Below are 26,335 nucleotides of genomic sequence, written 5' to 3'. Positions count from 1 at the left end.
ACAGTAATGATTTTTGCTTATATTAAAATATTCTTTCTTAATATCAAAATTACCTGAATATGTCTTTTGATCTTCTTTACACAAAAATATAATTTTATATTTAAAATCCTCTTGGGATTCCACCCTATTTTCATCTTCATGATCATGATCATTATCTCTCTCTCTCTCTCTTGAGTGATCTTCCTTCTTATTCATTCTCGTGTTTCTCATATACATAACTATTGGAGACAGTATATGCCATAATATAAATCACAAACATTGTCCATAATTATTTTGGTTACTCAAAAGGAAAATCATACTTAAAACATGGGAACCTAAAATTTCTGTGCATAGATGGTAATGGAATGTCCGAGAATTAAATGATTCAGATAAAAGAATCCAAACGAGACTGTTGCCGTGAATCAATTGAAACCGAACATTATTTGTCTTCAAGAATCAACAAGTGCTTGGTAAATCAAATTATTGTTGCATGCTTATGGAAGGAGATGTCAAAAGAATGGGCATGCCTTGAGCCCAACGGAACAACAAGGGATTTTGATATGTCTGAATAATAAAAAATGGTAAGTTCTCTTATTTAGCAATAAAAAACGGTAAGTTATCTATCTTGTAAGTTACCATTCAAGTGATGGTAGTTGAGATTGGTTGTTAATGGTTGTGTATGGACCACATGAGGATTGAGAAAAAATCCACTTTTTTTTATTTAGTTATTGACATTTTACTTTTAAAATTTTATTTTTTAATAATTTTAAAAAAATATTATTGTTTTAAGCAAAAAAGGGGGAAAAAAGGCCGTATAACTAGTTAGAGTTAGAGAAAGAAAGTGCAAAGATTAAATAAATGTAAAATGTGTAAAGGGCAAGAATGATAATGTCCCAATGATTTAAAAAAGAAAAAAAAGACTTAAAAGAGAAGTGATGAAGATAACTTTAATAAGTTTTTTAATGAAAACAAATCAAAAGTTTAAACCTATAAGTGACATATGGGGAAAGACTAAAAATTGAAAATTCATTCGTAATATTAGAGTTAATGAAGTAAAGATTACTTTAAAGAAAAATACAAAAAGCAAAAAAATTAAATGATTAGATTGCATCCTATTTAGATTTTGGAAACATTTAGGGGATAAAGGGAATATATGATTAACTAATCTATTTAATACTATTATAAAAATATATTTTTTAAAAATTTTAAAAATATATTTTCATTGTTTCTGCTTTGTATTTATAAAAATGCCAATGAAGTAGGTTATACTACTAATGATTCTAACATTTTGTGTGTTAATGTACTAATTTTTGGGTAATACTTTGATGAATGATTTTTTAATATTTTAAATAATTTTTCATTTAATGAGATTTATTTTTAAAATAAGCTGTTGCTTATGCGTGAGTGAGATTTAAATAAATCACGTTGAATTAAGAAGGAGATTAGGTTAGCATGGATTTTTTTCAAGTATTATTTAATATATTATTATAAAATAATAATAAAATGGGAAAAACTCCTCTAAGTACCCTAGAGAAGAACCGTGCCCCAGCCTTCGCTCCCAAGATCTTGCGAGCCTCCGTCGCCTGACGTCGCGTCGTTGAAGGCGAATCTCCGAACGGCAAATCTGAGAGAGGCAGGCGAAGAAAGTTCACTGCTCTGGCGAAGAAAACACAACCTCCGTCGCCGGCCGTTTTTGTGGAGATCTTCCCAGTCGCGATAGTTTGGCAGTAGCTGGGAGCCTTTGCTTTCCCTCGCGATCGCTCGCAGCCTCCTTCGCCGGACGTCGCCTCCTCGTAGGCAAATCTCCGAACGGCTTGTCGTCTCCTGGTTTCCTCCGACCCCCTGCCCAACGAGGAAAGGTACGGATTTCTTCTCTGAATTTTCCTCAACCAATTTTTTTTTTTTTTAAAACCACAAACCATATTCTTGCTCCAAACCACAAACCCAATTTTAATCACATTTTATAGTGTACACTCTACCCTCTCCCTCGCGGCCTCACCGCTCACCTCAATCGGCACTACCCAGTAGCAGCTGCCCTCTCCCTCTCCCTCTCCCTCACCCTCACGGCCTCACCACTCACCTCAGTCGGCAGTTGCTCGAGGCTCGATTCGCAGCACTCGCCACTCGCTCAGTCGGCAGTCGCGGCCTTTTTTTTCTGTTATATATTCATGTTTTTTTTTTGTTCAGTTTTTTTTCAGTTATATATATTTAAAACATTATATCTTTTTTAGAACTAACATATCTTGGCCATGTCGTATCCTTGTTTTTACAGAACCACCGTATTGCTTTGTTGATATTGTGTTGTATCTGTGTCCCGTGTTGGCATTGGTGCTTTCTAGGTTGAAGAGATGCAGCATGATGAGGTCATTTGGCAGGTCATCAGGCACAACCATTGTAGTTTCATGGCTAAGTTAGTGATTCTTCTTCAACACGCCCTCTCTTACAAATTCTTGCTGCTTTCTGTTACTATATTTGTGAATTTCTGTAAATACTATTGATGGTTTATTTTTCTGTTTTTTGTTTTTTTATTGATGTATTTTTATAGAATCACAACTGGGAATTTTTGTCGAAACCCGTACAATGTGACCGGTGTTTGCAATCGTAGCTCATGCCCCCTTGCCAATAGTCGCTATGCCACCATTCGGGACCACGATGGTACAAGAGACTTTTTTTTAGTTTATACTATGACTGCTATCCTTTGGAGTTCATGTTGTAAGAGTGTTTGAATGAATTTAATACAGGTAGTGGATATCATGAGGAGAGAAAATAAAAAATTTAATATAAAATGATGTTTTTTTAATGCCTATAGGAGATCTTTTTTTTTTTTTAATATTATTTTTTTTTATGAAATTTGTTTAAAAAAATATCTTTTTCCATGTTTTGCTGGATTTTTCAATTTTATTCTAGCAAGACACTGCCTCTTTATTTCACTTTCACTGCCAATTGTGTGTTTTAGAGTGATTGCTCGAAACAAAATGGATTGATTCAGTTCCAATTTCCAATCATACATCCAAGCATCCCTTTCTTAGTATGTTTTTGTAAGTTTTGGTTTGATTTCCTTATTTTTAAATTAGATGTTGTGTTTAAAATTGCACCTTTGTTTGTTTTTTTCTATTTTTTGAAAATTATTTAGTAGGTTATAGTTTCAAAGTAAATATTTATTACCCTATCTTGTTGTAATCATTGCAAAGTATATGTTTATTACTCTCTCTTGAGTTTTGAAATCATTGCCAGGAATTGAATAATGAATTTGCTTTTTTAGCATTAGGGGATTTTTGTAGTTAGTTTTGTTGATTTTTGGATTGGAGCCTTGTGCAGGAATATTCTATTTATACATGAAAACTATAGAAAGAGCTCATAAGCCAAATGATTTATGGGAGAGAGTTAAATTGCCAAGAAACTACGAGAAGGCGCTTGAAATAATTGACAAGCATCTGGTACTCCACTTTTTTGTGCAAGTGGATGATGTTTTTTTATTCTTTGTGTAATTTGGTTGAGCAATTTATAGTGTTTGATTTGTTATATTTTTGAATTTTGTAGATGTATTGGCCAAAGTTTCTGGTACATAAAACAAAACAACGTCTCACCAAAATGACTCAAATGCGGATTCGCATGAGAAAGCTTGCTTTAAAAACAAGGTATATTGCTACATTTTGATAACGTCCCTTTAATTTGTCTAGCATCATGTATTTATTAATCATTTGATTCATGTAGAAGATTTACAATAATGTACAAATATCTTTTTTTTTGAAAAGTTAAAGACTTCCCTTAGTTCGTTGAACAATGTTTGTACATTCACTAATGCTTGTTTGCCAGTGCATTAGTGGTACCAAACGACCTCTAAGAAACAACATATCCAAAAAGTTAAAGTTGTTGAAACGAGAATGCTTAGGTGGAAGAGTGGTATAACATTAAAATATAATTTAAGGAATGAATATATTCATGGTATGTGTAGAAGTTAAGATAAGGGAGGGGCGGCTTATATGTTTTGCGACGTAGGCCAAATAATGCATCGGTGAGGAGTGAACTAGTTACCTTTAGTGGCACTAGAAGGGGTAGGGGGTACACCTAAAATAGCTTGAAATGAGATAGTAAGGATTTAATAACCCTCAAATTGTTGGATGAAATTGCGCACAATCGTGTAAATTGGCGGTAAAGGATTCTTGCAGTATAGGAAAAATGCTTTTTAGGGACCTCATTTTGTCCTTAAAAGTCTAAAATTCATTGCTATTTAACCTTTAGGGGCAAAAAAATAAAAAAATAAAAATTTCTTCGCTGCTTCATTTGCTAGAAAGCCATCACTAAAAGATTTTCGGGACGAATTTCCTATTTCGTCACCAAAAAAATACCTTAACCTGGCGAATAAGGGTGAGTTTGGCCCCCTTTTTTCCCTAAACTTCTCCTTTTTAAATGCAAAAGTTGGGTTTGACGTGTTTGGTAATAAGCTTTTCCAGCTCCTAAAAGCCAACTTTTAGCTTTTTGGGAAGCTTATAAAAGTTATAGATTTGAAGCTTTTAAAAGCTAAAAACTAGCTTTTTCTCCAAAAAATTATTCTATTCCATTATTGTCCTATACTCTTCTCAAATATACAAAACTATCAATGCATTAATTATATTTCCTAAAAATACATATCCATTTGAATCATTTTAAATGCTTTTAGGCAATTTATAACTTTTTAACTGAACACTCAAAGCCAACTCTTTCTTTCTAAAAGCTCCTTTTTCAAACAATACCAATAAGTTCTTTTTCATCGGCTCCTTTTTAAAAGGTTTTTTAAAACGTCACCCGGGGGGGGGGGGACTAAGCCTAAGTTTTTTCTGGTTTAGGTGACAAATAGACTTCCTTGTTTTAGCGACACAATAATTTCTTCCCTCAAAAATCTTCAGGGACAAAAAAATTCATTGGCATGTGACATTAAAGATTAAAAGATTAGTCCCAAAATCATTTAGCAACAAAACACGTTCACCCCAAAAAGCATTTAGGGATGAAAAAAACTTGTTGACAAAAGATTTAAAAAAAAAAAAAGATAAGTCACTTTGGAAATGTGGAGTCACTTTTAGTGATAACCTGTTTAGCGACAAAACTTTCTCATTGCTAATATTGTTGTTGTTTTATTTTATTTTATTTTCAAATTGAATGTGGTTCCTGTACAATTTATCTAATCAATAACCTTAAATACAAACACTTGCTTTTAGAATAGCTAAAAATGCATTCAATATCTCATTTAAATATTTAATCAACGTTCAAAACTGAGATCTAGTCACATTCAAAATGTTAGAACATGAAATAAAACATCCATAATACAAATGCCCAAAGTTCAAGTTCTTAATAGATCAAATTAAGCTGTGGTCCATAGGTCCAAAGAAATTACTCCACCATATACATGAGTTCACATATCCTCTTTTAATGAGTCCATGTATCCTCTTTTAATGAGTTCACATTCTGTTACTGCAGAACAGTTCATGGGTAAAAGCCAACTCAAGTATGTACTTTATGCCCGCTGTCTAGATCTTTGTTTCAATCCCTTTTAACCAGTTCTCTAATAACATTGGAAAATAGAGTTTTATCTCTCAGAAAACTAGAGTCAATGTTCAGTCATGAGAAGTTGCAATTGCATATCATATCCTAGTTTGTAGGGATAGCAAACATACTTACCTTTTCTGTGATTCTAGCTTTTGGGGATGGCTGCATTCACTGTGTCCTCGAAGATTTGTATTGGGTTCAAAGAAAATCTCAAAACATCTCTGCCAAAACGTTTAGTGTTGTGTTTGGTAAGGATAAAGAGAAAAGAAGGGAAAGGAAAAAGCACAGGGGAAAAGGTAGCGAACAAAGCTCACAGTGCCTGAAATTCCCCTGTACTGGTTATAACAACATGATGAAGGGGGCTGTAAATTCAACCTCCTCAATAGAGTCTGCCACCACATGAGACCTTTGCCAGAGCATTGGAATATACATTTTGCACCTATCCTTGCCTCTTCTTGCCCACTCATAGATCCTTACTCCAATGATTACACCCTCCAACTCGGCTTTGCTTGTTTGTTTCTATCAATAGTCAAGAGCAATGTTTTAAAGGGCTCAATCAAGGCTCGCCTTGAGGCGCCTCAAGGCAAGGCATGCTTAAAATGCCTTGAGGCTCAATCTAAATACCAAATTCCAAAAAGGCTAACGAATTACATGCTGAGACGTACACATTTTTTTACAAAAAACACGCTTTTTGAGCCTTTTTAGTCGAGCCTTGTGCATTTTTGGGGTGTGATTCTCAAGTTAGAATTGGTTAGAAAATTTTAACTACATGTTTGTATAAAAGAATTGTCATAATATGAGTTTATTTCTAAAACTCTTGAACCTCAACCTTTCCAAAATAATTGAGAGTTGTCTCTTGCATCATGAAAATAGTTTGAACTTTTGTAATGGTATAGCTATCTCTTGTCATGATTTATGTCATGTATTCAAGCTAGCAATTTTTGAATAGCCAACAAGTATTTTGCGAAGTACATTTAATTTTTCTTTTCTATATTACATTTGTGATTTTCTTAGTTTTTGCTTTATTTTAAATATATATAATTTATTTAACAAATTAAATAAATTCTCAAAAGGCTTACGCCCCCGCGCCTTAAGGCTTACGCCTCGCTGTTTGAGGGTTGAAATGCCTCGCCTTACGCCTTCGCCTTTTAAAACATTGGTCAAGAGTCATGAGTTTTACAGGTTTCTTGTGTCTCCAACTTGTATTGTTTCTCTTCAAATCCATTACGGTGTAATATGAATGTAATTTCAGCCAGTTCGCAGAGAATTTGGAATACAGGAAAAAAATATCTTGATAAACCTGAACACACTAAAAGGCAGTCCTGATTTTCATAAAAAATCAACAAATAAATGTCAATAAGTGATCATTCTGAGTTGGCGTATGTTGTGGCTCATTTTAGGGTCTTTCTTCATCCTTTAAGCCCTTAATCTTGCTACAGAAACCTGAATTGTTCCCTAGAAATGCTAGCAGCATTTCTTTCCAATTCTAGCAACTTTTTTGCCCTTAAAACCTAGTCTATTCCTACCTCAAGTCATTTGTAAACCCAACTTCTTCATTTTCACCTTTGCAAATTTTGATTCAAATGATAACTATAACTCATTCGTGCTTCATAGATTGTGGAGAGCACTATTCTGGATTTGTAGTGCTCCATACATCATACATGCATAGTTGCATCCATTACTGTGATGCTGACAATGGTGGCAAGTTTGACAATGAATTGGTATACTCATTATTTATAAATCCACAGATGTACTTACCATTTCAATATTCTCAATGGTGGCAAGTTTGATGAAATGAACAGATGGCGCGAAGTTTCTTGAAAATATCATTCTTAAAAATTAAATTATAAAAGCAAACTGTTTTCCATATTGCCAAACACAGTTTTATGGAAGTGGTAACTGTGTTACATTTATAAATTTTCCTTCTTTTTCATTTGGTTGTGGTTGTTCTGTTAAAATCCAATATTCATAATAATTAATGACGTTGAGAAATTACTTTTTAGGTTATGGTTAGTTATTCGTAGCTGTTTTCAAAACTTCATTATCAAAATTTGAAGCTATAAAATTAGTATACTTAACAGACATGCACCTTTGCGTAGTCATGCAAACTATGGATGAACCTGCTACCTGTTTGATTTGACAGGCATAATGTGTTTGTTGATGCTTAGCCCCGCAAAATTAAGCTGCTTTGTAAAGAACAATCTGCATTTATTAAGTCATAGCTGCCATAAAACCTATAGAGGCTGTCTGACTCTGCAACCAATCAAAAAATGCCTCCAGAGTTTTGTCTATTAACCTTGGTCTGTTTAGGATCATAATGTATGCAGACTGATTTTCCTGCATAATTTTGAGCTTGATTATGGTATAAAAATAGGTTTGGCTGGATTTAGGGGGAGCTGGATGATTTGTATAGCTGGTTTAATCTATTAAAATATTAGATTGTGCTCTGAGCCAAACATAGTTATTTCTTTCTTTGTCGATAATGGGAGGGGCTTTCCAGTCTCTTTAACTCTTCATTTCAGGATACCTCTGAAAGATAGAGAGATGGTGGAGTTGTCTTCTTTGTTATTCGTATTGAACAATTGCAAATTGTCCTCAGGTGTTAAGTTCATTCTTGGTGTCTGGATCATTCGGGGGTGTTTTTCTTGTAAATCATTGTTTGAATTTTTGACCTATTTAAATTATCCCTTTCCTCTTTATTCAGTTATTTGGAAGGTTAAAGTTCCCTCAACAGTTGAAGCAATTACTTGGCTGGCTGTGCTTAACAATTTCAATACCAATAACTTGCGCAGATTAGAAGACCTTTGAATGCTCTCTCTAGATTTTTGCATTAACAAAAGTAATACCAATAACTTGCTGCAGATTAGGAGACCTTTGAAGGCTCTTCCTCCAGATGTTTGCATGCTCTATTATAGGAATTCTAAAGCTGCCCTTATTCTGTGAAAGATTTGTTAATCACTTCTTTTGTGGGCTTTGGAAGAAGAAAGAAAAAGGCAGCTCTATGGAAGTGTAATAAGTATGCAGTTTTATGGGGTCTTTGGTTGGAATGTAATGTGTGGATTTTTTCTGGGAAGAAGTTGAATTCGTATTTGGTGTGGGAAAAGATTCAGTTCTTGACTTCTCTATGGTGTATCAGGGTTGGAATTTTTAGAGAAGCTAGCTTTTGGGATTTAAGTAGGGATTGGAGGGGTTGGTTGGATTGATTTCTGTTTTTTGATGTTTTAGTTTTTCTCTGGTTTGTTCCAGATTTTTGGGAGATGCCTTTTCTATCCCTTGTAAATTCTCTTCCTTTTAATGAATTTCTTTTGCTATAAGAAAAATCAATTAAAATATTTTTTGTTTTTACGGTTGTCAAGAATGAGGATGAGGTAAACTTGGCCAGGACTAGTCTTGAAGGTTATGCTAGCGCATTGTGGAATAACAGAGATTCCCATCATAAAGACTATTTAGAGGGATCAGTAACAAGAAGAATGAAAGAGGTTATGATACAAATTTTTTTCTTCTTAATTATGGAAGTGAAGTTTCACAAACTCGTGTGATGACAGTTTGAGTAGTGTGCAGCAACAGATGATAGGGTATGTTGATGGACTATCTTTTGGAATCAAGATAAATAATCATCAGTTTGAGTCCGTTGATCTAGCTGTTGAGAAGGAGATTTCTAAAGTGAGGGATGGTTGGAGGAAGTGGGTTGACTTCTTTGAACCTAAATCTGTGACAGTTCTTGTTTAATATCATCTATTTAAACACAAGAAGAATGGTAAAAAGCTGGTTACTGCTTCAGTTGTAGTTAGCAAGGTCATTCCTGCTGATGATGCCCTAAGACAAAGCACCTATTAGTGATGAAGTTGAGCCATTAGAGACAGCAAGTAGTGAAGATGAAGTTGAAAAGAATGAACAAGAGCCTATTGGCCAGGTTTGTACCAGTCCACCATTGAAGCACAATTTTCTCTATGAGCCTAATTTTCATAAGGTCAATGTTTTAAGGGGGACAAATTAGATTTTTTTCCTCAAGGTCACTACCATGTGGTGATCTTAGATCACCAGACAGTTATCTTATCACTGAGAGAGTGATTTAGGACTAATATGTAGAATACTGGAGTGCAAACACAATGCACCTCATACCAGATTCTTCTTTTTAGAACCCAACTAAATTTTTTCCAGGCCGTTGTACCATATTTTGTACCTTCAAAGCCAAAAACTGCAGCATGTAGGGCCTGTTTAGTTGTGGAAGACAGTTTTCATTTTCCATTTTTGTTTTCTAAAAAATTATAGAAAAGTTACCTAATTTTTCATTTTTAAAAGTATTTGTATGAGATAAGTGAACAACAATAAAAACATTTGTATGAAACATTTGTACACTAATTGGAAGGTTGCTATGATGGATGCGGAAATGAGGAAATTATATGAAGCAAAGAGGGAGCATTCTGGTGAGACAGGGCCAAAGATTATAAGGAGATATTCTGAAGGAGAATTGAGTATTGTGGAAGATACATTTGCTAGGGTGAAGGATATAGGAAATGATGGAGTTAGCAATGGCAAGGAGGCTAAGAAATTAGGAGATTTTTCAGATTGTGGTAGTTGATGACATCAGTGAGTTTGATCGTGAATTGGGGTTTGTTGCTGGATGAGATTCTGGAACCCTATGGATATGTTTCTGATTTGTGTGATGTTCTTGGGGACCTAATATATACATCCTGCTCCGTTGGAAGGATTGGTGGGGGTTCCTATTTTTGAGAACAATGGGTTGGATAATAAACTGCAGTGCAAGGATGGAATTCTACATACACCTGTGGAGGTGATTTCTAGGAAGGATTTAGAATCCCAAGATATAATGGATAAACTGGATTTAAAAGTGTGTGATGCTGGTGGAAGTGAAGTGTGCTTTGATGGGGGCAATTACAAAGCAAATGAGTGTTAGAGGAAGCTAGCAACTTTAAAGTGCTGGGTGAATTACAAAGGAAAGGGATTGAAAAGGGGTTTTCTTGGTTTATTGTATTATTATTATTTTTAAAAATTTTATCATTATTATTATTTTTTGTTTTGTTTCTGTTATTATTTTTTCAGGTGGACTTCTTGTCCCCCTTAGGTTGTAACTTCTGCTTCTCAATCTAATACACTTTTTTATTAATATTATTTTTTTATCAAAAAAAAAGTTTTGGCAATATTTTCTTGTGAAAACAATTTTATTTTCTGCTTTTAATTTTTAAAATAATTACAAAAATGCCACGTTGTTGCAATTTTCCAAATTTATATAGAAAAGTTGGAAAACATCTTTTTATTATTTTCTAGATTTCTAACTCTTACTTTGCATATGAGAGCATGAAATTTGAATCTTGGACTTTGATTTGTGTGGATTATATATTGAGTTTGTTCCAAATATACACGAATCCAAATTTAAGCCCCAAAATCCATGATTCCAAATATCGCCTTATATATTGTTTGAAAAATTGAGAAACAAGTTGTCTTTTCATTGCAATGATTTTGAGATCTAGTAATAGAAAATGAAAAATTGTTTTGCACATTTAAACAAACTCTTTATTTTCTACCCGTTTAATACAAATCTTGAAGAATTATAAAATAAGCTAAAATATTTACAATTCTTTGGAAAACTTAAAAATGGAAAATGAAAAATATTTTCCACAACTAAATGGGCCCGTAGCTTTTCTGTTCCTGTTTTCCAGAATGATTGGGTGATTTGGGGGGTGTTTCAGAAGAATATTTTATTTGTTGGACATGATCAGTGGGTCTGAATAAGAAGTGGTAACTTTATGTTGGTTTTCCTATGGTAAAAGGATATTATTTCTGTCTTCAGTGAAAACTGAAGCCAAACTGTTTTTTTTTTTTTTTATTAGTCTGGGCCTCTAGAATATATCTTTTAAGTTTACCCCATGTCGTTTGCGAGGTATTACTTATTAGCATGTGTCTTTTAGAGCATTCCAACTAAGGAACCATTTTCAAATAGCACCCAATGAGCACTTTCCTGCTTTTGGAAACCCAGCCCCTCTGCCCAAGACTACATTCAGTGGGATACTCACTGACTGCAGGTTGTTGTTCAGAGTTTGGATGACCTCATCAGCAACTATTTCAAACATATCTATTCATGAAATGGGGCTACGGCTCTCCAAATTTACTTCCAATGCTGGTGACTCTGGCTCTGACCTTCAGGAATCCCTGTATTGGGGTGCGATAAGTATGCCGAATCTATGATTTTCGTTCTTCTATACAGCGCCTTTTGTAAGCAACCTTCGCATGCTTGAACTCGGCAACTGCTAGAACTCTTTTCTGCTTTGGTAATACAGCTTCTGCACTTCGATGAAGAAGATAAGCTGCTGAAATGGCAGTGTCTGCATTCTAGTTTTAGAATAACAATTAACCAAAAGAACAATAGCTAGATAAAATTAAAGAAATATGTGCTTTTAAATGTGTGATTATAAAATACAAGATTAAAAATTCAAGATTCAGCCTATGCACCAAATGATGCCTGGCAATTAGGTGCAGCCCAGATCATGCACTTCACATGTGGAGTCTACAGTCACTGTCATGGGCACCTTGATGCTTTGGAACTTCCAAGAAAGCAAGCAGACCGTAGAGAGGAATCAATGAGCATTGTTTCATTCTGAAGCAGAAACCCAACTCCCTTTTTCTTTCTTTTTCTTGACTAATCTTTATTGTTTTCTGCAGCTAAACCATGGGACTTTTTTGGAATCATAAAGATTTGGATGGGTAATATCAGTTACACAAGAAGCCTGAATTAGCAGATCCTATAGGGTAGAAGAGAGTTGAATGGGGGGGAGAGCTGTCTGTAAAAACAGTAACAGTCAGAAGACACAAGAGAGGATGTTAGAAGATGGAATGACATCATGGATATTCTTTAGCTAGCTAAACTCTCAAGTTGATGAGATGAGAGAGAGAGAGAGAGAGGTTTGTAGTGGAGGTGAAGCAAAGGGGGTAGGTGATGCTGGAGGCAGTCACGGTGGCGATTGCAGGTGGCTGAGGGTGTGAACTGCTCTGGTATTACAGAGGGAAAGGAGGTGCGGGGACAAAGGAGAATAGTGCTTGTTTGGGGTGGGGGGGGGGGGGAATAGGGATTTTGAAGCTATCACCAAAAGGACATCATTTCAGTTATAAGGGCAATTCAAAATGACATCATTTTGGCCTCATTTCCTGCATACACTTTTGCAACGATTACATGTCGTCGCTAAAACTGCCCCTCTAGCTGGCAAAAACGAATTTTCTTTCCTGCTCAACCTTAAGGTTTAAGCGGAAATTGTCAATTTCATCCCTAAAAGTGACTCTTAGTTTTAGCGATGGAAATTAGTTTGTCCCTAAAAAGTTTGATGCTAAAGAGTAGTTTTCTTGTAGTGATGTAGCTGACTCAACCTAGTGGGGACTTACCGCTTGATTTATTTGTTGTTATCGTTGTTTCTCTTTCTATGATGCCTATTTATTTTTTTTCCTTGTTCTAATAACGGAGTAAATTTTTTTTTTTTAAATTATAATAATTCCTAAGCATTGTTAAGAGGGTCACTAACATGATGGGGGATTTTCTTTGGTTAGGCATTGGGGGTTGGTAGGAAGGTGCTCATTTAGTTAGTTGGGAGGTTGTGAGGAGGCCAAGGTGGTGAAGTCTTGAGGTGCATTGGGAATGGGGAGTCTAGTGTCTCAAAACATTTCCATTAGAGGTAAATATTTGTGGTGTTTTCCTTTAGAAAATGAGTCCCTTTGGTGTAAAGTGATCAAATGCAAGTATGGCCTCCAACAAAATCGATATGATGTGAAGATGGGGAATATCATGGAGTTCCATCTATCAGATATATCCTTTTCTTAATTTCTTTGATCCATCATAGTTTTGGGGTTGGTTCTGAAGTCCAGTTTTGCAAGGGTTTGTGGAAAGGGGATGCTCCTATTTGTGATGATTTTCCTCATCTTTACCAGCTTTCCAAGCTTCAAAATGCGTTATCTCTGAACTTTTATTTTCAGCTCTCTGGCGAATGGGGCTTTTGTTGGAGTTCCTTTAACTCATTTTTAGTGCGATTTATTGCTTTCTTGTTTCCAGCTGTATTTTTTTTCACTTCTGTCTTTGGTGGACTTTTGTCCTTTTCTTTTCATATTCTTCTTTCTTTCCTTAATGATGTGTTTTTCTTATATTAAAGAAGCACCAAGGCTGGGCTCATTGTGAGTGAGCTTTATATATCCACTATCTTACTTTCTCATCACTATAATTCTTGGTTGGTGGGTAGATTTTGGTGATTAGTTTCTGTGTGTTTGTTGTGGTAGAAAAAAGCCAGGGACAAGCATGACCAGCTAAGTTTCAACTGTATAATATGTAAAAGTTAGTTTTGTCCAACAAATATGTTAGAATGTTTTGTTGAGGTTATTGTTGAATCATTTTTGGTCATGGAATATCCCCCTCCTTAAATTGATGTACACCAATATCTGTCATAAAATGGGCAAGCCATAACAATTGAGAAGTTATATGAATCAATTCCAACATAATTACTCTTATGTAGCTGGTTGTTTTAGGTATTTGAGTGTTTGCCAATTGTTTTGGTACATTTACGGTTATTGCTTCCGTGAACATATTAGGAACCTTGAATAGGAGTGGGGGGTAGGAGTGGGGTTGAAGAGAATACTTGGCTTCAAGAAGTGGTGGTAAAAAGTGGATTTGCTGAAGCACACATTGCTCCAGATCTCATAATATGGAAGTAATGTGGTTTTAATTGAAGCTATGGGTGTCATTGTGTACATTTTATGATCATTGGGCCTTTAATTTGCACGCTCAAACCACTAGTGAGATTAGGGTTTTATAAATATGTTGCCTAGTTCTTGTTATTGGATAGGAATATAGGATTTATTATTGTCTTTGCTTTGATCTTTTGTAGCTGGCTGTTTTAAGGGGGCGTTTTTGGATTTATAGTGTGATTGGATGGCATTATTCTGATTGTAGTTTTTTATTTTTTGTTTTGTTTTCATTTCTGCACAGGAGGATGTCTTATTCACCTTTTTGTACATTCTTTCTTCTTCAATGAAATTTCTTGGCATAAAACAATGTTAGTTGTCATTTGTGATTTCATTTTGATGATATTTTTTCCTGATTATTTTTTTAACTGTTTTTACTGTGCTGCTATGTAAAATTTAATGGCTAAGCAAGTTTCTTTGACATAAAATGCTACTGTTGTTTTGTTTTTTCAAAGGGAGAAGATAATGACCGTACCTAGAAAGGAGAAAAAGAGAGAGTCTAGAAGAGAGGAAAAAGCTGAAAAGGCTGCTGTTCTTGAAAAAGTTAGCATCCTTCTTATGTTTTTACTTTTTATTCCCTTATCTATTGTAAGTTGTTTCTGACTAAAGCATCTTTGCAGAGTATCGAGAATGAGTTGCTTGAACGCCTTAAGAGAGGAACTTATGGTGACATATACAACTATCCTGTTGAGGAATATAATAAAGTTCTTGATATAGAAGGACAACATGCTACCAATGAAGACGAGGAGGTATATGTGCTTTTGTGTTAGAAACTTAGAAATATAAAAACTCATTATTTAATTGTTGTAATTGTTACTGTGTGCTGAAATCTATACTGTTGACTCGCAGGAACCAGAAATAGAGTATGTTGAAGGTTATGATGAACTTGAAGAAGAAGAAGACATAGAAGATTTTGGTGGTTTTGCGATGGATGAGTCTCTCATGGATAATGATTATGGTAACATGCCATTTTCTCTATGTGTGCGTTTTATATTCTTTGTAAGCAAAGTACTGGACTGTGAATGCATTATCACCGCTCAACTTTTGAATGGATGCATATGGACATTGATACATATATTCTATGACCTGTCCTTGTAATTTCAAAGTCTGTTAGTTTCATATGTGAATGGACTATGTCGTCTTTCTTCATGAATTCTGAAAACCAGATTTTTTAATTATCTTATTTGTTTTGTGGAGGGATTTTTTGGGGGGTATGTTTGAGGGATGTTAATTCACTTGATTGTTGATAAGTCTCAAAAAATATAAAAAAAGGAAGAAAACATGGACTTCAAAGCTGTAGCTCTAGCTCTGGGCCTCTGGCTTTCTACAATTGTAAATTTTTGTTCTTCTATCAATTTAGCAAGTTTATGGAGAATAAGTAGACAGTAGTTGTTAGTAGTTCCACAGATTCCAGTTATCTAAGAATATGAAAAATGATTAGAGGGTTTTGATAGGGAAGTGTTTGCTTGTTAATGCTCCTCACATTTGACATTATTAAAAGATTTGGATATGGGTTGCATTTGGCTCCTTTTCTACTAAATTCGTTTTCTCAGCTCTTGAAATCCTCAAACCCTAAAAATTTCTTTTGAAAAGCAAAAATTCATTTCAAGGTCAGGGCTTTCATCTGGTCTATTGCTCTTTGTAGGCTTAACACAATTGGCATGTTGTGCAGCTGTGGAGACCTTGTAAGGCTATCAGCCCAGATATCTGTTTCATGTCCTTTTGAGTCTAGTGAATCTGCCACTTATTTCTTTATTTCTGGGTGGCTAAGAGGCTTAGGCTCTTTCTGTTTTCAGTTTTTATGAGACTTTGGTGCTTCCTTGGACTGTTGATGCCATCTTGTTTGTGCGGTACAAAGGTTTTGGGAGGAGTCAGAAAGGGTTGGTCTTATGGAGATGTGCTGACTTTGCCCTTTTTTTTTGGACTTTGCGGATTGTATGGAACGCAAGATTTTCAATGGCAAAACGACTCCCTCGTCTTTTATGGGATTGAGTTGTTTTCTTTGTTTCCTTTTAGGCTTTCCTTTTTTTTTTTTTTGATTTTTGTTTTGTAGTTTTTTTTTTCCTCTTCTGGGGAGTTTTACGGCCTAATCTTCAGAAGGATTTTTTTTTTTTTGGGGGGGGGGGGGGGTTTGGTTATTGTAATTTTATTTTTCTGTTTTTTTTCCTGTCCTTTAGGAGGATATTTTATCATCTGCTTGTAATTTCTTCTCCTTGCTTTTAATGCAGTTCTTTTTCTATTGGAAAAATGATTCCAGTTATCTAACTGCTAATAGAAACTATTGCAGAGAAAAAGAAGTGAGTTGCACAAGTGTATCGCTTCAATTTTGTTTTATTCTATCTATGTGAATGGTAAGTTTGTTGCTTCATGGCAACGCATTTATCCCAGATAGAAAACATGGGAAATTGATTTCACGGGCATCATTATCAGTGTTGGACATGTGCCCTGAGTCAAACTGCTTAGCTGATCAGCAAACCCCAAAGTGTGTAGGTTAAGGCTGCTAAATTATTTTGACCTGTATGGATGAGTGGCAAGGCTGGTGGGCTGACTTTTGGGAGAACTGGAGCAAATTGCTGGTGTGGGTACTGGGTAGAGAAATTGAATTGGAATTTTCCTTGTCATTTACTGGTGCACAAATTACTGATTGATTTGTGCCTGTCAATTTCATGGTCCAGTCGGTTATAGACTTGCTGTTGTTGTATATAGGTATATGATTGTATGAGAGATTTTATTGCTTTTATTAGGACCTTTTTCTACTAGTTCATGATATGACATAACTTCTACACCAACAGTCATGTTTATGTACTATTAAAAAGCAACATGTTCCACTCTGGCTCCAACCCTCCTTGGGGTAATTTTGCAGATGACTTGAAGGAAGATGATGAGGTGGATGCAGTTGATCAGAAGAAAGTAAGAAAAGGATCTGGGTCAGATTTTGGAAAACTTGAGCAAGGTTTAGCCTCCACAAAGTTGAAAAAGAAACCACGAGTACTTGTTGAGGTAAATATCTATAATGCCTCTTTACACATGCAAATTCTCAAGTATAATTATCTAATGCTCCAAGAAACGTTATAATAGGCACATTAGATTTTAAATGTTTGAGAGTGATGATGTGCTGCTATTTTATCACAATAATGCATTTCTTCTACTGCGTTTTAAAAAATATTTTGATATGAAAATAAACATATGATCAAGTTTAAGGTACAAGACAGTTTTTGGTGCCTTCTCAAATTGGACAAGGTTGAGTTTTCCTCTCATTATATATTTTGGCCAACAAATTTTTTGTTACTTGTGATTTCATTATTCTCTTCTCCCTCATTGACATCAGCTTCACATCCTTTCGTGTTTTGCGCAATCACTGATCATATGTAACTTTTGTTTTACTAACCACTTTTATTTGACATGATAGTATGCATATTTTGTGTTAGTGCTTTACCTTGCAGCACTATGCTTCTGGTCTTATGTTTGTTGCTGTATCGATGTATGCTGGTTGCTAGAGAATCTCTTGGGTGTTGAACTCATCTTTCATTTCTCAAGAGCGTTTCTGGGTTGTCACTTTGTGGTTGTTGATTTAAATTTAGGAAACAGTGCCTGGAAATGCGAATTCACCTTATCAACATTGACGTGCAATAATTTGGTTGGAAAGTGATGCTTCATCTAAAATTAGCTTTGGAGGAAGCTCTAAGAACCAACTAGTTTCAAAATCAATTTCCTACTCCAAGAATGTGACTTACAATTGTCAAAGGCTACCCTAAAATTAATTGATCACCATGAAAGCACCTGTTCCTCTTTTCTTAATGCATCTTTTTTATTATCTACAAAAGTCACTTATTGCGAAAAGCTGACCGTAATGGGTAGTTGGTTCATTTGAGATCTTGAGTAACAAAAAATTAATTATCGGCTGCTGGTACTGGCAAGGAAGCTTGTGGGGAGGTGAATTTTGAATAATCCAAACATTTGCTTTTTTGCATGAGGCAGCAAGCCTCAAGACTCGACCCTTGCATTCTTGGTGATGGTTTCGAGTTAGTGTCTCTCAGTTTAAAATCACATTGAACTGGTTTATCAATATCACTACATGTTAGTTCAGGCACCCGTTCGTCTCCCTGCGACTTGTGCTGCATCTTTCAGGGGATTGATTGTGCTTTTGTTGGGAAATACAATTGTTAATGAGTGAGGAGGGTTTTTGATGGGTACAATGACATATTTCAATTCCTAGACTGTAAATATTGAGATGCTGAAAGGTTTCCTTTGACCAATGCTATGGTCAAATTAGGGGTGTATTCGTGTCGAGTTGAGTGAACATAGTAAAATACTTGAACTCAACCCAACTGGAAAATATTAAGCTTTGAAACTTGACTTGAACTCGATCAATTTCATAATTGTTAAATTCGAACTCAACTTGATTATAAGTAGAACTCGAACTCGACTCGATTAAGCTCGACTCGATTATGAATTAATATTAAATAAATATGTAAATATATATATATATATCGTACATATAATATCAAGTATATTTTTAAAATATATATTATATGACATATATAATATAAAAATAATAAAATAAGGAGTTCAATTAGACTCGAAACCTGACTCGAGTACTATAATTGTGCTTGAACTTGACTCATTAAAATACTCAAGTAGCCGAATTCAACTTGAACTTGAGTAGAATCAAGTCTAGTCAAGTTAGGAGACGAGTCAAGTTCAAGTAGCTCGCGAGTAAGCTTGACTTACACCCTTAGGTCAAACTATTAGGGATAGTTGTTTTTGTTTAATGCTCATTTTTATTGAAAAGAAATTTATTGTAATCATAAAATGGATGATGCTTCGTACATTTTTACTCGTATTTTATTCTTGTTACGTTTTGTTTTGTTAAATTTTTTAGCGGAGTTGTTTGTATTCTTATTTCGATTTGTTTTGTTAAATTTTCTAGGGGAGTTCTATTGATGAACATCGCATTAAGCTTTGAAATTATGGAATGCTAATTGAATTGATCTCACACATGGATCATCTTTGTACCAGGTTGAACAAGACGACGAAGCTGAAAGACAGCAGGCTATCCTATGAGAGACCTTGTGACACCTTTTCTCAGTGCAGTTACAGCATCATGATGGTCTGTAGAGTTGATAACAAATGATAAAAAAGAACAGCATGTTTGCGTCTCTGATTATTGTTCATTTTGCCTCATTAGTTCTTTTTAACTGGAGTGTGTCCATGCATTTTGTCATTGTATCAGGTTGCCATGGAGATGATGCTGAAAGAAATAACAGTACTTGTGGTCTACATCTTCAATCCAGATACACCATGGCTATCTCTAAAGTAGTTAGCATTTATGGAAGTCCTCATCATTTAACAAAATTTTGTTCCCCAAAAGAAATCACCCAAAAGCCATGAGGGGATACAGGAAGAGAAGGCAGGGGATTGAAGCCTGTCAAGAGTTGTTAATTACTACAGTTTATTATTGTTGTGTGCGGCAGTGAATTGGAAATGTACTCCTTTGGTAGGCAATTTTGAATCAGAAAATGAGAATGTGATTTTGACATATTGAAAGTGTCTTTTGTATCTTAACAATTTTTTGTTTGATTTATTTTTAGTTCGTCATGTCTATTTCTTTCATGCATATCAACCTGAATTCCAAAGGCTGTAGGAGTCCGAAGATGGATCTTTCATTGATATAATAGCCTAGGTCGGTTCGACATCAAAACCAGGAAAGTGAACTTGTAGAGCAACTTGTAGGGACGTTAGGGACATTGCCACATAGGGTTCTTAATTGCTCAAAAGCAACTTGGATCAGGAATTTGCAAGCCAGTCTAAAGTTTCTGGCATTGTGGCCTCGATCCAAACCATGCAGATGAATCAGCATTGAATTGCTGCAGTTTCAATCGGGGTCGAATAGTTTATATTAGATTTTCAAAGTACTTAAAAGAGTCTTAAGATAATTTGTTCCCGTTGCTTCAATTGGGTTTTTCCCTTTTTCTTTTCCCTTTTTTTTTTTTTTTTTAGTTTTAGTTTTTGTTTGTTTTTTAAAGAAAAAAATTATTCACTGTTGATCAGAAATGTGAAAAAAAGGGTTTTTGGGGATGAATTTGAATAAGATCACGGGAAGGTGCCAATGTGCAATGAAATGCTTGCAGGAAATTATTGGAAAAGGACAATGGACTAGCCTTTTGTGTCAAGCTGGCAAAAGGGTTTAGTCATCTCGAATATGAGCAATTTGTTTGTAAATTGAAGAAGTCACTTTATGAGTTGAAATAGTTTTCGAGGGCCAATGTGCAATGAAATGCTTGCAGGAAATTACTAGAAAAGGACAGGGGACTAGCCTTTTGCGTCAAGTTAGCAAAAGGGCTTAGTCATCCTAGACAGGAGTAATTGACTTGTAAACTGAATAAGTCACTTTATGAGCTGAAACAGTTTCCAAGGCAATGATACAAACGTTTTGACTCCTATATGATTCAGATAGACTATATATGAGGTGTGAGTATGGTTTTTGCATGTATGTAAAAAATCTTGATGATGGTTCTCTCATCTATATGTTGGTTTATGTTGTTGATATGCTAATTGTTGTGAAAGATATGACTAAGGTAAATCAGTTGAAGACTCTGTTAAATAAAGAGTTTGATATGAAAGATCTTGGTACAATCAAGAAATTCTTGGGATGGAAATTCCATGGATAGAGTTGCAAAGAGATTGTGGTCATCTTAGGGGGGTTATATGGAAAAGGTGTTGGAGAGGTTTAGCATGACTGATGCAAAATCTATAAGCACACCATTAGCGAATCACTTTAAATTGTCCACTGCTAAATGCTTAAGGATGGATGTTGATATCCATGACATGTCAAAGGTCTCTTATGCTAGTGCAGTGTGGTGTTTGATGTTTGCTATAGTATATACAAAGCCAGACTTGGCACAAGCTATCAACGTGGTAAGTAACTTCCTTTCAAGTCTGGGTAGGCAGCACTGGGATGCCATCAAATAGATTTTCAGATACTTACGAGGTACCTCTCACTATGACATCATATTCGATAAACAACAGAGTAATCCGTAAGTTGTGGGGTATGTTGATGCTTATTATATAGGTGATCTGGATGACAGGAGGTCTACAATAGGATATATGTTTACTCTTGTGGGAGGACCTATTTGTTGGAGGTCCATGGTACAATTTCTGGTGGCATTATCAACAGTTGAGTCGGAGTATATGACAGCCGCTGAAACTGCCAAGGAATCATTGTGGCTTGCTGGTTTAGTCAAGGAACTGGGCATACAATAAGATGGAGTTGAGCTGCGTTGTGACAATTAGTGTGCCACCTATTTGGCGAAGAACCAAGTATATCATGCAAGAACCAAACACATATATGTGAGATTCCAAAGGATCCGGGAGTTGGTTTCTTCAGGTGAACTTGTGCTTAACAAAGTTCATACTTCTGAGAATGTAGCACATATCTTGACAAGGCCGGTTACTATAGATATGTTCAAGCATTGCTTGGACTTGTTGAATGTCTCTAGTTGCTAGACAGGAGACAATCCCAACCTAATGTCTTAAGGTCAAGGTGGAGCAGCGGGTTCATGTTTTCAGTCTTCTCTTAAGGGGTGTATATTCGTTAAGGTGGAGATTGTTGCAATATGTGACTCATATGTTGAGTGGGAGACATGTACACAGAGAAAACATGGAAGAAAACATGAATGCTGACTTGTAGGAGAAAATCGTTAATGGTTACCCTGAAACCATTGACAGTTTGGTTCAGTGTAGTGAAATAGTTGACGATTTTGAGTCTGTTACTTCGACTGTTTGCTCTCGGTATTAAACTGTCAACGGTATGTTTGAAAACCATCGATAGTTTGGCTCGAAAATTTGGCGTTTGTTTTCAAATTTTGAACTAGGACATTGGACAAGTTGGGTTTTGGAGGGAAAGCCTTCGAGAAACTTATATATACATGGTATATGTTGTAACTTTGTAATGTTGATATTTTGACAAGAAGATGGTGAAAATTACTGCCGTTTGCTTCCGTGGATTTAGGCATTGGCAAACCACGTAATTATTTGTGTTATTATTTTATTGCTTTCATATAATTTGTGTGATTGTGTTTTCTATATATTTCACTATTGGTTACAGCATTGTAAAATCGTTTGTTTTTGTTACGAATTAATTTGCACAACACATTTTTCTTCTTCAACCTCAAGGTAAAGGGGATTTTGTGAAGCAGCTTTTTTGTTTTTTCTTTTAGGTAAAAAAAGAATGAGTACAAGAGTTTAAACTCCAGTAGTGCATCTATTTTGCTTTTCTTTTAAATAAAAAAAGAACGAGTACAAGAGTTTAAACTCCATAGAATAAGTACAAGAGTTTAAATTCCATAGTTAAACTCAAGAGAGAGAGCATGGTGTGGTGAATCATGCACCAATCATCATCTCATCAATACATGCCCACTTTTGAACTTCCCACTGTCTTAAATTCATCCAATTTGAAGGAATCCTTGCTAGTTTAATAAAGGGGAAAATTGGAGAATTATACAACCATGAATCCAACTCTTCTTTGGCCATATTCAGCCTTTTCATTATATTAATAAGTTTTTTCATTATCCTTTTATGAGACAAACATCAAGCATAGCTAATTCTGTGAATAGTTTCTGATAGTATTTGAGTGCAATTCTATTTAGGTGCTCCTGTGATTTAGTTGACATAGAAAATGGTTAACACCTAAATGCTAAACCTTCATTATGATTTAATGAATATTTCAATTAAGTTTTTCTAATTTCCTAGCTGGAGCAATACAGTTAGTTCTCCTAATTCTTCTTTGCTAATTTGAAATATTTATAAATGTTAACAATATGTAAAGTCAATGGCTTTGATTGTAATTTAAAACTTTGATCCAATTATCTTAAAATTTTGTAGAATGATTATTATGCCTAAATGCACATGATTTGTCTATATTTAATAAGGGTAGCACACTAAAATTTTGATAATGTGTTTTATGTTATTGTTGTTTTTCTCATTGCATTGCATCCAGGTTTTGTCATATACTATTTTGCTAAAATGGATTTTCAAAATAAGGACATTGTATTGCTTGATGGTGACTAAGAGAGCGAAGAAGAACATAGGGATAAGAAAAAGGAAAAAAATACAATTTATTTAGGCAATGAAGGAGGTAAAGATTTGGTTAGGATGAAAGCAAAACTTTCTATTGGAATGATAGTCAACAGTTTGGATGAAGCATATAGTTTGTATAATGACTATGCATATGAGATAGAGTTTAGTATTAAGAAGGGTTGAAAGAGGTATTATAGGCATGGAAATCCACATTCCATATATGTTTTGTTCAAAAGAGAGTTTTAAAGAATTTTCAAATCCAATGGAGGGGAAGCAAAGAAATACTCTTGAAACTAGAGTCGGTTGCAAGGCTAGCGGAAGATTCTAGAGGGTAAAAGGTACTAATAAATTTATAGTGAATGAGTTGTGCAATGAACATAACTATAATTTTGCCAATCTCGAATGAAGAAGGTTTCTCAAATTTCAACAAAATATTACTGTCGCACAAAAAGGGTTTTTAAAATCCATGGCACATACAGGGATTAAGACCCATAACACATTTTCTTTTATCGCAAAAGAATCGAGAGGGATTGAGAAGGTTAGATTTACTAAGAGAGATTGTTATTAACTTATTAAATAGTCCGAGGATACATTTTCTTGAACTTGGGGATGCAATGGCCTTAGGGGTGCCGTTTTAAGGAGAAACAATTGGACGATTCATTGTTTTTCTATCATTGGCAGGTCGACAAAGAAATGAGAATGACAAATTTTTTTTTTTTGGAGATATGGGAGGTCAAGGCTTGACTATGAGTGTTTTGGGGATGTGGTGTTTTTTTTATACCACTTATAGAACTAATAAGTATAATTTGGTTTGTGCTACTTGATGAACCAATAGATTCCTTTGTTTGGTTGTTTAATACATTCTTAGACTCCATAAGGGAAAAAAAATGCACAACTATATTCATTGACCAATGTCAAGCTATGGCTAATGCAATTGAAAATATTTTCCCGAAATCCAAGTATCATTTAAAAAAGCCACCCAACTCTTGCCTCTCAATATGCAAATTGGTAATTCAAATTATTCTTTAATAAATGTCTTCATATGAGATGTACGATACAAGATTTTGAAGTATCTTGGACTGAAATGATTACTGAGTTTCAACTCCAAGATCACAAATGGTTGAAACAACTGTATGGTATTTGACACAAATAGTGTTAAGCATTCAGTATGGAAACTTTTTTAGCAAGTATCAAAGCAACATAAAGGAGTGAGAATTTAAACAATGTGTTCCATGGGATGTCAAAGAAAACCATGAGTCTAATTGAATTTTTTAATCTTTATGATGACGTGGCTACTAGGATGAGATAGACTAAGTTGGAGGAGGATTTTAGGTGTTCTTAAGGTACCCTAGGGGTAACATGTGGTGGTATAATTGTTGATCCTATTGGTCATACCCGGTTTTGATAATGACAAATACTCTTTGTATTTGATGGCTTTCAAGTTTGTATGCATGATCATACTAACTGGATTATATTGATGGCATGCAACAACTTGAAGAAAAATGAAAATCCCGACATATTTGTTTATTTTAATTTATATTTATCATTTTGGGTCTGTAATTTTATATGGTCTGTAATAATTAATGCATTGCATGCATGATAAGGTAGATAAGCTCAAAGGATTATTGAATGACCTTGACCGACGCTAGATTTTTGGGGTCAACTCACAAAGATCGTAGATTGTCTTTAGGACCCTAAATATTGCATAAAAATGTCCCTTATAGTCTTGAAAATAAACATCATATAATTAGGGACAATTTAATAAAGGGAAAAAGACCGAAATTTCCAAGGATGGCATGTTCGGTTGACCGAACTCAGTTACAATGATATCTTCGGTCGACCGGACCCCCATCGGGTCAACAAGTTTACCCTTTGGTTGACTGACCAAGAATATGTAGGCAATGTCCTGGTCGACCGAACTCCCACGAGGGAAATTCCAACTACTTGGTCGATCGAACCCTTAAGTTCAAAATATCTCGGCCAATCGAAGTTCGACCAGTTCGGTCAACCGAACCGTGGAGGTTCTGGAATTGCCTTATGAATGGTTGACCAAACACAAAGTTCAAATTTTCCTTGGTAGACCAAACTTGACACTATGGTCGACCGAACCCTCAATATGGTCGACCGACCCTCTCGATTTGTAAAAATTTACCGAGGTTAAAAATGTTGTTATTTTTATTAACCTCACTTAAACTTTTGCAAAAATGACTTATATGTCCCGAACGGTTATAATTTTGGGGAAGTCTATATATACCCTCTTATTTGCAAAAATTAGAAAAAGATTAGCAAACATAATTAGCAAATACCCTCTGAATTTCAAAAAGCCTATTTCTCATACTCAAGCTTCATACTCCCATTCTTACTCATCCATATTGCAAATACCACTTAGTAAGAGTGCTCTTGTGTTCATCTCACAAAGTTTAAACTCTCACTTGCTCGTTGTGGTTGAGATTAATTTTTCTTTGAGAGTAAGCTTCTAGTTTTTCTAGGGGGCTTCGTAAATAAGCCTTCCGTAGGAATATTTCTTAGAACTTCTGAGTGTTGCATATTCATTGCAATACTCAAGAGTTCATATTGTGTTTTGTTTATGAAATACTATTTTACAAACTGATTTTAATATCTTGTGTGGTTTATTTTGATAAAAATATTTGTTGAAGGTATTTGAAGTGTGCTTGAAGATAAATACTATTTTACAAACCAACTTCAAATATCTCTTGTGATTTATTGTGAGAAAAAATATGTGTTGAGGATATTTGAAGTGTGCTTGAGATTTTTGTTGTTGCATTGTGATTGATATTGTTATTTTGACACAAAGATCTTTTCACATATACTTTCACAAACTAATTGTCATATTTGTATTAATCTTTGAGAGTAGACATTAAAACTACACTTAGCTTATCTTATCTTATCATTTGGTAGTGTGTTGATTATATTGGTACATATCAGCTTATGTAAAAAGCATTTTCGTGTACGTAAATTTATATTCATTGTATTCTAGGCGTGGGCCTAAAGATGG

At 34.9% G+C, this 26,335-nt stretch overlaps 1 protein-coding gene across 2 annotated transcripts; it reads left to right on the top strand.

The window, feature by feature from the left end:
• The first annotated feature begins 1,448 nt into the window (after window positions 1-1,448).
• On the top strand, window positions 1,449-19,780 carry LOC131149507 (uncharacterized). Of its 2 annotated transcripts, none has more exons than XM_058100002.1 (11): window positions 1,449-1,838; window positions 2,319-2,389; window positions 2,525-2,634; window positions 3,298-3,416; window positions 3,520-3,617; window positions 14,697-14,784; window positions 14,862-14,990; window positions 15,091-15,199; window positions 17,105-17,241; window positions 19,261-19,351; window positions 19,475-19,780. In XM_058100002.1, exons 2-10 carry the CDS (start codon window positions 2,328-2,330, stop codon window positions 19,303-19,305), a joined length of 897 nt encoding a protein of 298 aa, XP_057955985.1. In that variant the 5' UTR covers window positions 1,449-1,838; window positions 2,319-2,327; the 3' UTR covers window positions 19,306-19,351; window positions 19,475-19,780. The 2 variants fall into 2 exon arrangements, with proteins under 2 accessions (XP_057955985.1, XP_057955986.1); XM_058100003.1 differs by having other exon boundaries at window positions 2,252-2,389.
• Window positions 19,781-26,335: the final 6,555 nt, after the last annotated feature.

The sequence above is a fragment of the Malania oleifera genome, chromosome 2, assembly GCF_029873635.1.
Source record: "Malania oleifera isolate guangnan ecotype guangnan chromosome 2, ASM2987363v1, whole genome shotgun sequence".
Lineage (NCBI taxonomy): Eukaryota > Viridiplantae > Streptophyta > Magnoliopsida > Santalales > Ximeniaceae > Malania > Malania oleifera.
The sequence above is the reverse complement of the archived record's forward strand: the minus strand, read 5'-3'. Positions and strand labels throughout refer to the sequence as shown.